Source organism: Echiichthys vipera (genome assembly GCF_963691815.1).
Source record: "Echiichthys vipera genome assembly, chromosome: 17".
Lineage (NCBI taxonomy): Eukaryota > Metazoa > Chordata > Actinopteri > Perciformes > Trachinidae > Echiichthys > Echiichthys vipera.
This window is the reverse complement of record NC_139842.1, coordinates 746,977-759,414: the sequence shown is the minus strand read 5'-3', so window position 1 is coordinate 759,414 and position 12,438 is coordinate 746,977. Positions and strand designations below refer to the sequence as shown.

Here is a 12,438-nt window from a genome sequence, read left to right as displayed (position 1 = left end):
GGCTCCTAGAGGACACTTTAGCACACGTTTAGGCTCCTAGAGGACACTTTAACACACGTTTATGCTCCTAGAGGACACTTTAACACATGTTTAGACTCCTAGAGGACACTTAAACACACATTTATGCTCCTAGAGGACACTTTAACACACGTTTAGGCTCCTAGAGGACACTTTAACACACGTTTAGACTCCTAGAGGACACTTAAACACACATTTATGCTCCTAGAGGACACTTTAACACACGTTTATGCTCCTAGAGGACACTTTAGCACACGTTTAGGCTCCTAGAGGACACTTTAACACACGTTTATGCTCCTAGAGGACACTTTAACACATGTTTATGCTCCTAGAGGACACTTTAACACACGTTTATGCTCCTAGAGGACACTTTAGCACACATTTATGCTCCTAGAGGACACTTTAACACACGTTTATGCTCCTAGAGGACACTTTAGCACACGTTTAGGCTCCTAGAGGACCCTGTAGTGATCATTTTCTGCTAAATGATTTTCCTGCACAGACCCTTCAGGTGTGATGGATCGTTGAGGATCAGCTGTGTTTGCCGAGGATCAGGCCGCTGACAGAGACGCGTCCTGATCAAACGAGCGGTTCAGGGTGTGAGCCGGTGCGACTCCTGCTGCCAAGAGTTACCCAACGCCGCCCCGTCACCGCCGTAATCACAGGCACACGCCGTTCTGATGAAGGGTTCGCGTTGTGCACTCTAAAGGTCGCCTCTGCCTGAACTCGTCCTGCAGCTCTGGGTCGACCGCGGTGGCGTGCTGATGCTGCTGCTGCTGTGAACCCGAGCAGGTGAAGGTGCAGGTGATGGGTGCATTCCTCAGACACACCCAGAGCCCATTAACCCTCCGAGTGAAACGAGGACAGGTGTCTCCTCCCAGAGTTGGCAGGAGCTCGCCATCCTCCTCCTCCTCCTCCTCCTCCTCCTCCTCCTCCTCCTCTCAGACTCATCGAACAGTATAAAAAATCCTCCTCTCTCTCTCTCTTCACTCTCGTCTCTCCAGCTGAAGCAGACAGACGTCCGACTTCGCCCTCACGACAACACAAAATGCTCGGCACGATGTACGGCGGTGGAAGCGTCAGGCGTGGCGCCGGCTCCATGTACGGTGGTGCCGGAGGAGGCGGTGTCAAAATCTCCTCCAGTAGCTCCTCCATGATGTACGGAGCCAGCGGCGGCGGCGGCGGCGGCAGTGGTGGTGGTGGCTACGGCTTCAGCTTAGGTGGTGGTGGAGGTGGAGGAGGTGGTGGCTTCAGTTTCGGCGGCGGCGCTGGCGGCGGTGACGGTGGCGGCAGCTTTGACATCTCCTCCAACGAGAAGGGAACCATGCAGAACCTGAACGACCGCCTCGCCATCTACCTGGAGAAGGTCCGCAAGCTGGAGGAGGCCAACGCCGAGCTGGAGCTGAAGATCCGGCAGTTCCTGGAGGCCAAGACGTCGCCGTCGTCCCGGGACTACAGCGCCTACTACGCCACCATCGCAGACCTGCAGGGGAAGGTAGGCCCTTTGTTTCCTGCCTCACGACACACAGAGCACATTCACGACGTCCGTGCGACGGCCGGCGTCACGACGAGGAGCTGATGTGATTGGTTGGTGTTTGGGGTTGAGGGCAGAAAGAGACAGAACAAAAACAAACACAGAGAGACGGTAAACAGACGGGAAAGATCAACAACAGACAACAAAGACAAATACAAAAAGTTTGCTGAAGTAAAAGAGGCTAAAGTTCCTACAAAGGGACGAGAAAAGACGCTAAATTACTGAGAACAGACACAGAAAGATACACAACATACAGACAACAGACATTGAGACAGAAAAAAAACAGAGACACATTCAGTAAAGACTACAAACGAAACAAAGGAAAGCTAGAGTTCCTACAAAAGGATGCAAAATGACAAGAAAACGATGTGAAATGACAATAACAGGATGCAAAACAAGCACAAAGAGACGGTAAATGACTGAAAACAGATCAACAACAGACAACGAGACACAAAACAAGCACAACAAGACAGATACAAAAAGTTCCTAGAGTAAAAGAGGCTCAGGTTCCTACAAAGGGACAAGAAAGGGATGCAAAATCAGAAGAAAAGGATGCAAAACGAGCACAAAGAGACGCTGAATGACTCAAATTAGAGCAACAAGACAAGAAAAACACAACAATCGACCCAACGTGACGACAAAGACGCACAGAGAGTAGAAACAGATGCAGAGCTGCTACAAAAGGATGCAAAATGACAAGAAAACGATGCAAAACGAGCACAGAGAGACGCTAAATGACTCAAACTAGACTGAAAAAGATCGACAACAAACAACGAGACACATTCAGTAAAGACTAAACGAAACAAAGGAGAGCAAAAGTTCCTACAAAGGGACAAGAAAGGGATGCAAAACAAGCACAAAGAGACGCTAAAAGACTAAAAACAGACAAAAAAACAGACAGAAAAGATCAACAACAGACAACGAGACACAAAAAAAACAGAGACACATTCATTAAAGACTAAACAAAACAAATGTTCACAAAGAAGAGGAGAGCTAGAGTTCCTACAAAAGGATGCAAAATGACAAGAAAACGATGTGAAAAGACAAGAAAAGGATGCAAAACAAGCACAAAAAGACGCTAAATGACTGAAAACAGATCAACAACAGACAACGAGACACAAAACAAGCACAACAAGACAGATACAAAAAGTTCCTAGAGTAAAAGAGGCTCAGGTTCCTACAAAGGGACAAGAAAGGGATGCAAAATCAGAAGAAAAGGATGCAAAATGAGCACAAAGAGACGCTAAAAGACTCAAAACAGAGCAACAAGACAAGAAAACAACAACAAACGACCCAACGTGACGACAAAGACGCACAGAGAGTAGAAACAGATGCAGAGCTGCTACAAAGGGATGCAAAATGACAAGAAAAGGATGCAAAATGACAAGAAAAGGATGCAAAATGACAAGAAAAGGATGCAAAATGACAAGAAAAGGATGCAAAACGAGCACAAAGAGACGCTAAATGACTCAAACTAGACTGAAAAAGATCGACAACAAATAACGAGACACATTCAGTAAAGACTAAACGAAACAAAGGAGAGCAAAAGTTCCTACAAAGGGACAAGAAAGGGATGCAAAACAAGCACAAAGAGACGCTAAAAGACTAAAAACAGACAAAAAAACAGACAGAAAAGATCAACAACAGACAACGAGACACAAAAAAAACAGAGACACATTCATTAAAGACTAAACAAAACAAATGTTCACAAAGAAGAGGAGAACTAGAGTTCCTACAAAAGGATGCAAAATGACAAGAAAACGATGTGAAATGACAAGAAAAGGATGCAAAACAAGCACAAATACGCTAAAAGACTCAAAAAAGACTGAAAACAGACAGAAAAGATCAACAACAGACAACAAAGACAAATACAAAAAGTTTGCTAAAGTAAAAGAGGCTGAAGTTCCTACAAAGGGACAAGAAAAGGGAGCAAAATGACAAGAAAAGGATGCAAAACAAGCACAGAGAGATGCTAAATGACTGAAATTAGATCAACAACAAACAACGAGACACAACAAAAACAGATACACATTCATTAAAGACTATAAACGAAACAAAGGAGAGTTAAAGTTCCTACATAAGGACAAGAAAAGGATGCAAAACAAGCACAAAGAGACGCTAAACAGATAGAAAAAGATCAACAACAGACAACGAGACACAAAACAAGCACAACAAGACAGATACAAACAGTTCCTAAAGTAAAAGAGGCTGAAGTTCCTACAAAGGGACAAGAAAGGGATGCAAAATCAGAAGAAAAGGATGCAAAACAAGCACAAAGAGATGCTGAATGACTCAAAAAAGATCAACAAGACAAGAAAACAACAACAAACGACCCAACGTGACGACAAAGACACACAGAGTAGAAACAGATGCAGAGCTGCTACAAAAGGATGCAAAATGACAAGAAAACGATGAAAAACCAGCACAAAGAGACACTAAATTACTAAAAATAGATCAACAACAAACAACGAGACACAACAAAAACAGAGACACATTCATTAAAGACTATAAACGAAACAAAGGAGAGTTAAAGTTCCTACAAAGGGACAAGAAAGGGATGCAAAACAAGCACAAAGAGACGCTAAACAGATAGAAAAAGATCAACAACAGACAACGAGACACAAAACAAGCACAACAAGACAGATACAAAAAGTTCCTAAAGTAAAAGAGGCTAAAGTTCCTACAAAGGGACAAGAAAGGGATGCAAAATCAGAAGAAAAGGATGCAAAACGAGCACAAAGAGATGCTAAATGACTCAAAAAAGACAGAAAACAGACAGAAAAGATCAACAACAAACAACAAAGACAGATGCAAAAAGTTTGCTAAAGTAAAAGAGGCTCAGGTTCCTACAAAGGGACAAGAAAGGGATGCAAAACAAGCACAAAAAGACGCTAAATGACTGAAAACAGATCAACAACAGACAACGAGACACAAAACAAGCACAACAAAAACAGACACAAAAAGTTCCTAAAGTAAAAGAGGCTCAGGTTCCTACAAAGGGACAAGAAAGGGATGCAAAATGAAGAGAAAAGGATGCAAAACAAGCACAAAGACGCTAAAAGACTCAAAAAAGACAGAAAACAGACAGAAAAGATCAACAACAAACAGACAACAAACAACAAAGACAGATGCAAAAAGTTTGCTAAAGTAAAAGAGGCTAAAGTTCCTGCAAAGGGACAAGAAAGGGATGCAAAATGAGCACAGAGAGACGGTAAAAGACTGAGAACAGACAGAAAAAGATCGAAAACATATAGACAACAAACAACGAGACACAACAAAAACAGATACACATTCAGTAAAGACTATAAACGAAACAAAGGAGAGTTAAAGTTCCTACAAAGGGACAAGAAAAGGATGCAAAATGAGCACAAAGAGACGGTAAATGACTGAAAACAGACAAAAAAACAGACAGAAAAGATCAACAACAGACAACGAGACACAAAAAAAACAGAGACACATTCATTAAAGACTAAACAAAACAAATGTTCACAAAGAAGAGGAGAGCTAGAGTTCCTACAAAGGGATGCAAAATGACAAGAAAACGATGTGAAATGACAAGAAAAGGATGCAAAACAAGCACAAAGAGACGCTAAATGACTGAAAACAGATCAACAACAGACAACGAGACACAAAACAAGCACAACAAAAACAGACACAAAAAGTTCCTAGAGTAAAAGAGGCTAAAGTTCCTACAAAGGGACAAGAAAGGGATGCAAAATGACAAGAAAAGGATGCAAAATGACAAGAAAAGGATGCAAAACAAGCACAAAGACGCTAAAAGACTCAAAAAAGACTGAAAACAGACAGAAAAGATCAACAACAGACAACAAAGACAAATACAAAGAGTTTGCTGAAGTAAAAGAGGCTGAAGTTCCTACAAAGGGACAAGAAAGGGATGCAAAATGAAGAGAAAAGGATGCAAAACGAGCACAAAGAGACGCTAAATGACTCAAAAAAGATCAACAAGACAAGAAAACAACAACAAACGACCCAACGTGACGACAAAGACACACAGAGTAGAAACAGATGCAGAGCTGCTACAAAAGGGATGCAAAATGACAAGAAAAGGATGCAAAATGACAAGAAAAGGATGCAAAACGAGCACAAAGAGACACTAAATTACTAAAAATAGACAGAAAAAGATCGACAACAAACAACGAGACAAATACAAAGAGTTTGCTGAAGTAAAAGAGGCTGAAGTTCCTACAAAGGGACAAGAAAGGGATGCAAAACGACAAGAAAAGGATGCAAAACAAGCACAAAAAGACGCTAAATGACTGAAAACAGATCAACAACAGACAACGAGACACAAAACAAGCACAACAAAAACAGACACAAAAAGTTCCTAAAGTTAAAGAGGCTCAGGTTCCTACAAAGGGACAAGAAAGGGATGCAAAACGAGCACAAAGAGATGCTAAATGACTCAAATTAGATCAACAAGACAAGAAAACAACAACAAACGACCCAACGTGACGACAAAGACGCACACAGAGTAGAAACAGATGCAGAGCTGCTACAAAAGGATGCAAAATGACAAGAAAAGGATGCAAAACCAGCACAGAGAGACGCTAAATGACTCAAAAAAGACAGAAAACAGACAGAAAAGATCAACAACAAACAGACAACAAACAACAAAGACAAATACAAAGAGTTTGCTAAAGTAAAAGAGGCTGAAGTTCCTACAAAGGGACAAGAACAGGATGCAAAATCAGAAGAAAAGGATGCAAAACAAGCACAAAGAGACGCTAAAAGACTGAAAACAGATCAACAACAGACAACGAGACACAAAACAAGCACAACAAAAACAGATACAAAAAGTTCCTAGAGTAAAAGAGGCTAAAGTTCCTACAAAGGGACAAGAAAAGGATGCAAAATGAAGAGAAAAGGATGCAAAACGAACATAAAGAGACGCTAAAAGACTCAAAACAGAGCAACAAGACAAAAAACAACAACAACAATCGACCCAACGTGACGACAAAGACGCACAGAGTAGAAACAGACGCAAAGAGAAACCAAACGAGTCGACTCTTATGTTTAAGTGTTCTAACACGGTGAGGGATGCAAAATGTGACCGTGACAGGACTAAAGCTGCAGGAGCGCGTTCACAGCGTTCTGTTCTCTGCTCCACCTCAGATCCACGAGGCCACGTGCATCAACGGCAGCATCTACCTCGCCATCGACAACGCCAAGCTGGCCGCCGACGACTTCAGGCTCAAGTGAGTGAGAACGGGAGGAACCGCGAGCACTTAAAGGTCCGAGTTCTGGGGTCTTTGGGGCGGACTCAGAACCTCTGTGTGGTCCCGCAGGTACGAGAACGAGCTGGCCATGCGTCAGTCGGTGGAGGCGGACATCGCCGGGCTGAGGAGGGTCCTGGACGAGCTGACCATGAGCCGCAGCGACCTGGAGATGCAGATCGAGGGTCTGAAGGAGGAGCTCATCTTCCTCAAGAAGAACCACGAGGAGGTGAGTGGACCGGGTCCTGAGGCAGACCGCCCCCCCCCCCGGGGGGGTTCTGTCTCTCTGTGCTGGTTCTGCATCTGTTTTCAGTCATTTTGCATCTTTTTGAGGTGGTTTTGCATCTTTTTGAGGTGGTTTTGCATCTATTTTTAGTCATTTTGCATCTTTTTGTGCTGGTTCTGCATCTATTTTTAGTCATTTTGCATCTTTTTGTGCTGGTTTTGCATCTATTTTTAGTCATTTTGCATCTTTTTGTGCTGGTTTTGCATCTGTTTTCAGTCATTTTGCATCTTTTTGTGGTGGTTTTGCATCTATTTTTAGTCATTTTGCATCTTTTTGTGGTGGTTTTGCATCTTTTTGTGCTGGTTTTGCATCTATTTTTAGTCATTTTGCATCTTTTTGTGGTGGTTTTGCATCTATTTTTAGTCATTTTGCATCTTTTTGTGGTGGTTTTGCATCTTTTTGAGGTGGTTTTGCATCTATTTTTAGTCATTTTGCATCTTTTTGTGCTGGTTTTGCATCTTTTTGTGGTGGTTTTGCATCTTTTTGAGGTGGTTTTGCATCTTTTTGTGCTGGTTTTGCATCTTTTTGTGCTGGTTTTGCATCTTTTTGTGCTGGTTTTGCATCTTTTTGTGGTGGTTTTTCATCTTTTTGTGGTGGTTTTGCATCTTTTTGAGGTGGTTTTGCATCTTTTTGTGGTGGTTTTGCATCTTTTTGTGGTGGTTTTTCATCTTTTTGTGCTGGTTTTGCATCTTTTTGTGGTGGTTTTTCATCTTTTTGTGGTGGTTTTGCATCTTTTTGAGGTGGTTTTGCATCTTTTTGTGGTGGTTTTGCATCTTTTTGTGGTGGTTTTTCATCTTTTTGTGCTGGTTTTGCATCTTTTTGTGGTGGTTTTTCATCTTTTTGTGGTGGTTTTGCATCTTTTTGAGGTGGTTTTGCATCTATTTTTAGTCGTTTTGCATCTTTTTGTGCTGGTTTTGCATCTTTTTGTGCTGGTTTTGCATCTTTTTGAGGTGGTTTTGCATCTATTTTTAGTCATTTTGCATCTTTTTGTGGTGGTTTTGCATCTTTTTGAGGTGGTTTTGCATCTTTTTGTGCTGGTTTTGCATCTATTTTTAGTCATTTTGCATCTTTTTGTGGTGGTTTTGCATCTTTTTGTGGTGGTTTTGCATCTTTTTGTGGTGGTTTTGCATCTTTTTGAGGTGGTTTTGCATCTATTTTTAGTCATTTTGCATCTTTTTGTGGTGGTTTTGCATCTTTTCGAGGTGGTTTTGCATCTTTTTGTGGTGGTTTTGCATCTTTTTTAGACACTTTGCAGCGTCTCTCTTGTATGACCGCAGCTCAGTAACGACCCGGGGTCCTGTCCTGGGGTCCTGTCCCAGGGTCCGGTCCTGGGGTCCGGTCCCGGGGTCCTGTCCCGGGGTCCGGTCCCGGGGTCCTGTCCCGGGGTCCTGTCCCGGGGTCCGGTCCCGGGGTCCTGTCCTGGGGTCCGGTCCCGGGGTCCTGTCCCGGGGTCCTGTCCCGGGGTCCTGTCCCGGGGTCCTGTCCCGGGTCCTCGGGGCGGCTTCCTCTGGACCCTCTCATGGTTTTGCATCCCTGTCCTCCTCAGGAGCTGCTGGGGATGCGGACTCAGATGAGCGGCCAGGTGAACGTGGAGGTGGACGCCCCCGCGCAGCAGGACCTCACCAAGGTCATCGATGACGTCCGGCAGCACTACGAGGCCATCGCCGCCAAGAGCCGCAAAGAGCTGGAGGCGTGGTTCCAGGCCAAGGTGAGGACGGGGGGGGGGGGGGGACGGGTTCAGACAGGGGGTCTAGAACTGACCCGGGAGCTGAGGCTGCAGGTTTTCATCCAGCCGAGCCAGAACGCACCTGACTCGACTTATTCAAGCAGCTGAGTCGCCCTCACACAGGTGGGTTAGTCGGATCAGGTGTGTTCTGGCGTGCCACAGCTCCTGGATCAGTTTGAGACCCCTGCTTTAGACGCCGCCGTGGTCGCGTGGACGGGGGAGGAACGGGTGCCGTGGCGTCCTGGAGCCGATGATGATGATGATGATAGGAGGATGTGCTGTAGGAAGGTCAGCAGACACGGTTCTAACAGAAAGTACGGCGTCGCCCGGTCCCCAGAGAACTCTCCTGAACGGGTGTCGGCGTCTACAGAGCGAGAGGTCAAAGACAGGGGGGCCCTGCAGACGTGTTATGATGTCATAACCTTGAGTGTCTCTGTGTCTCCTCCGCAGACCGAGGCGCTGACCCAGGAAGTCTCCGCAAACACAGAAACCGTCAACACGTCCAGGACGGAGCTGACGGAGCTGAAGCGCACGCTGCAGGGTCTGGAGATCGAGCTGCAGTCGCAGCTCAGCATGGTGAGTGCCGCCGCCTCTCCGCGCCGCTTTAACGTCCACGTGTCGGACGAACTCGAACACACAGCCTCCTCTCTCTCCTGCAGAAATCCTCGCTGGAGTCGACGCTCGCCGAGACGCAGAACCGCTACGGCATGAAGCTGAGCGGGTACCAGATGCAGGTGACGGGTCTGGAGGAGCAGCTGGTGCAGCTGAACGGGGACATGGAGCGGCAGTCGCAGGACTACCAGATGCTGCTGGACATCAAGACCCGGCTGGAGATGGAGATCGCAGAGTACAGGAGGCTGCTGGACGGAGAGGGCGCCGGCGGCGGCGGCGGCAGCAGCGGGTGAGAAACTCCTTTATTAAGATAACGTCGTAAAGAAGCAGCGTGTTTTAAAGACTGACCCACTGCCTCCCCTACACCGGTTCGAACCCTGTTTGAAGGACGGGGAACTACTTTGTCGTATCAGTGCAAATCTGATGTGGCGTTCCCCACGGCTCCGTCCTCGGGCCCCTTCAGATTTAAAGATGTCTCACCGTATGCAGACGACACTGATTTATACACGTTTAGGCTCCTAGAGGACACTTTAGCACACGTTTATGCTCCTAGAGGACACTTTAACACAAGTTTATGCTCCTAGAGGACACTTTAACACACGTTTATGCTCCTAGAGGACACTTTAGCACATGTTTATGCTCCTAGAGGACACTTTAGCACACGTTTATGCTCCTAGAGGACACTTTAGCACACGTTTATGCTCCTAGAGGACACTTTAACACACGTTTAGGCTCCTAGAGGACACTTTAACACACGTTTATGCTCCTAGAGGACACTTTAACACACGTTTAGTCTCCTAGAGGACACTTTAACACACGTTTATGCTCCTAGAGGACACTTTAGCACACGTTTATGCTCCTAGAGGACACTTTAGCACACGTTTATGCTCCTAGAGGACACTTTAACACACGTTTATGCTCCTAGAGGACACTTTAGCACACGTTTATGCTCCTAGAGGACACTTTAACACACGTTTATGCTCCTAGAGGACACTTTAACACACGTTTATGCTCCTAGAGGACACTTTAACACACGTTTATGCTCCTAGAGGACACTTTAACACACGTTTATGCTCCTAGAGGACACTTTAACACACGTTTATGCTCCTAGAGGACACTTTAACACACGTTTATGCTCCTAGAGAACACTTTAACACACGTTTAGTCTCCTAGAGGACACTTTAACACACGTTTATGCTCCTAGAGGACACTTTAGCACACGTTTATGCTCCTAGAGGACACTTTAACACACGTTTATGCTCCTAGAGGACACTTTAGCACACGTTTATGCTCCTAGAGGACACTTTAACACATGTTTATGCTCCTAGAGTTCACTTTAACACGCGTTTATGCTCCTAGAGGACACTTTAGCACACGTTTATGCTCCTAGAGGACACTTTAACACACGTTTATGCTCCTAGAGGACACTTTAGCACACGTTTATGCTCCTAGAGGACACTTTAACACACGTTTATGCTCCTAGAGGACACTTTAGCACACGTTTATGCTCCTAGAGGACACTTTAACACACGTTTATGCTCCTAGAGGACACTTTAGCACACGTTTATGCTCCTAGAGGACACTTTAGCACACGTTTATGCTCCTAGAGGACACTTTAACACACGTTTATGCTCCTAGAGGACACTTTAGCACACGTTTATGCTCCTAGAGGACACTTTAGCACACGTTTATGCTCCTAGAGGACACTTTAGCACACGTTTATGCTCCTAGAGGACACTTTAACACACGTTTAGTCTCCTAGAGGACACTAACACTCAAACTAACAGTCTGTGTAACCCTTTCAAAATAAAAGTCCCTCTGTTGTGTCGTCTGTTTTAATGTGAGGCTGCAGTTCCTCTGACGGCCACCAGGCGCTGCTCTAAACACTGAACCAGGACCAGAACTATCTCAGTACTTCAATTCGGAGCAAAAGACCTGGACCGGGTTTGTTCTGACGCAGGTCTACTGTCCCAGGACCCTGGACTCAAACGGGTCCAGGGTCCGGGGACAGGAGGTTCAGAAGCCAGTCCAGTGACCGGACCTTCGTGAACCCGGGGAAACACCAGAACTTTCTATTTCCCCTGAAACGCAGTTTTAATCAAACGCACCGTCTCTGTCGCAGCTTCGGCTCCGGCTTCACCTCCAGCTCCAGCTCCATGAGCATGACCTCCAGCTCCGGTTCTGGATCGGGTTCTGGATCTGGATCGGGTTCTGGTTCCGGTTCTGGCTCCGGCTCGGGCTCCGGCTCGGGCTCCGGCGCCGGCTCGGCCAGCGTCAGCACCTCCAAGACCAAAGTGATCACCATCGTGGAGGAGGTGGTGGACGGGAAGGTGGTGAGCTCCTCCACAGAGACCATCGAGACCTGAGCGCGGAGAGAAGCACGCAAATAAAAGTCTGCTGAGGCCCTTCACAATAAAAGCCCGTCTGTTGTGTCGTCTGTTTACACTAAACACACGTTTAACACACGTTCATGCTCCTAGAGGACACTTTAACACACGTTCATGCTCCTAGAGGACACTTTAACACACGTTTATGCTCCTAGAGGACACTTTAGCACACGTTTATGCTCCTAGAGGACACTTTAGCACACGTTTATGCTCCTAGAGGACACTTTAACACACGTTTATGCTCCTAGAGGACACTTTAGCACACGTTTATGCTCCTAGAGGACACTTTAACACACGTTTATGCTCCTAGAGGACACTTTAACACACGTTTATGCTCCTAGAGGACACTTTAACACACGTTTATGCTCCTAGAGGACACTTTAGCACACGTTTAAGCTCCTAGAGGACACTTTAACACACGTTTATGCTCCTAGAGGACACTTTAACACACGTTTATGCTCCTAGAGGACACTTTAACACGAGTTTATGCTCCTAGAGGACACTTTAGCACACGTTTATGCTCCTAGAGGACACTTTAGCACACGTTTAGTCTCCTAGAGGACACTTTAACACACGTTTAGTCTCCTAGAGGACACTTTAACACACGTTTATGCTCCTAGAGGACACTTTAACACACGTTT

The 12,438-nt window shown here is 45.5% G+C and overlaps 1 protein-coding gene across 1 annotated transcript; it reads left to right on the top strand.

Moving 5' to 3' along the window:
- The first annotated feature begins 1,006 nt into the window (after positions 1 to 1,006).
- Positions 1,007 to 11,828, top strand: LOC310959665 (keratin, type I cytoskeletal 50 kDa-like). The gene is made up of 7 exons (XM_083931110.1): positions 1,007 to 1,513; positions 6,686 to 6,768; positions 6,859 to 7,015; positions 8,619 to 8,780; positions 9,249 to 9,374; positions 9,458 to 9,699; positions 11,533 to 11,828. Exons 1-7 carry the CDS (start codon positions 1,067 to 1,069, stop codon positions 11,774 to 11,776), a joined length of 1,461 nt encoding a protein of 486 aa, XP_083787236.1. The 5' UTR covers positions 1,007 to 1,066; the 3' UTR covers positions 11,777 to 11,828.
- The last annotated feature ends 610 nt before the right edge of the window (positions 11,829 to 12,438 follow it).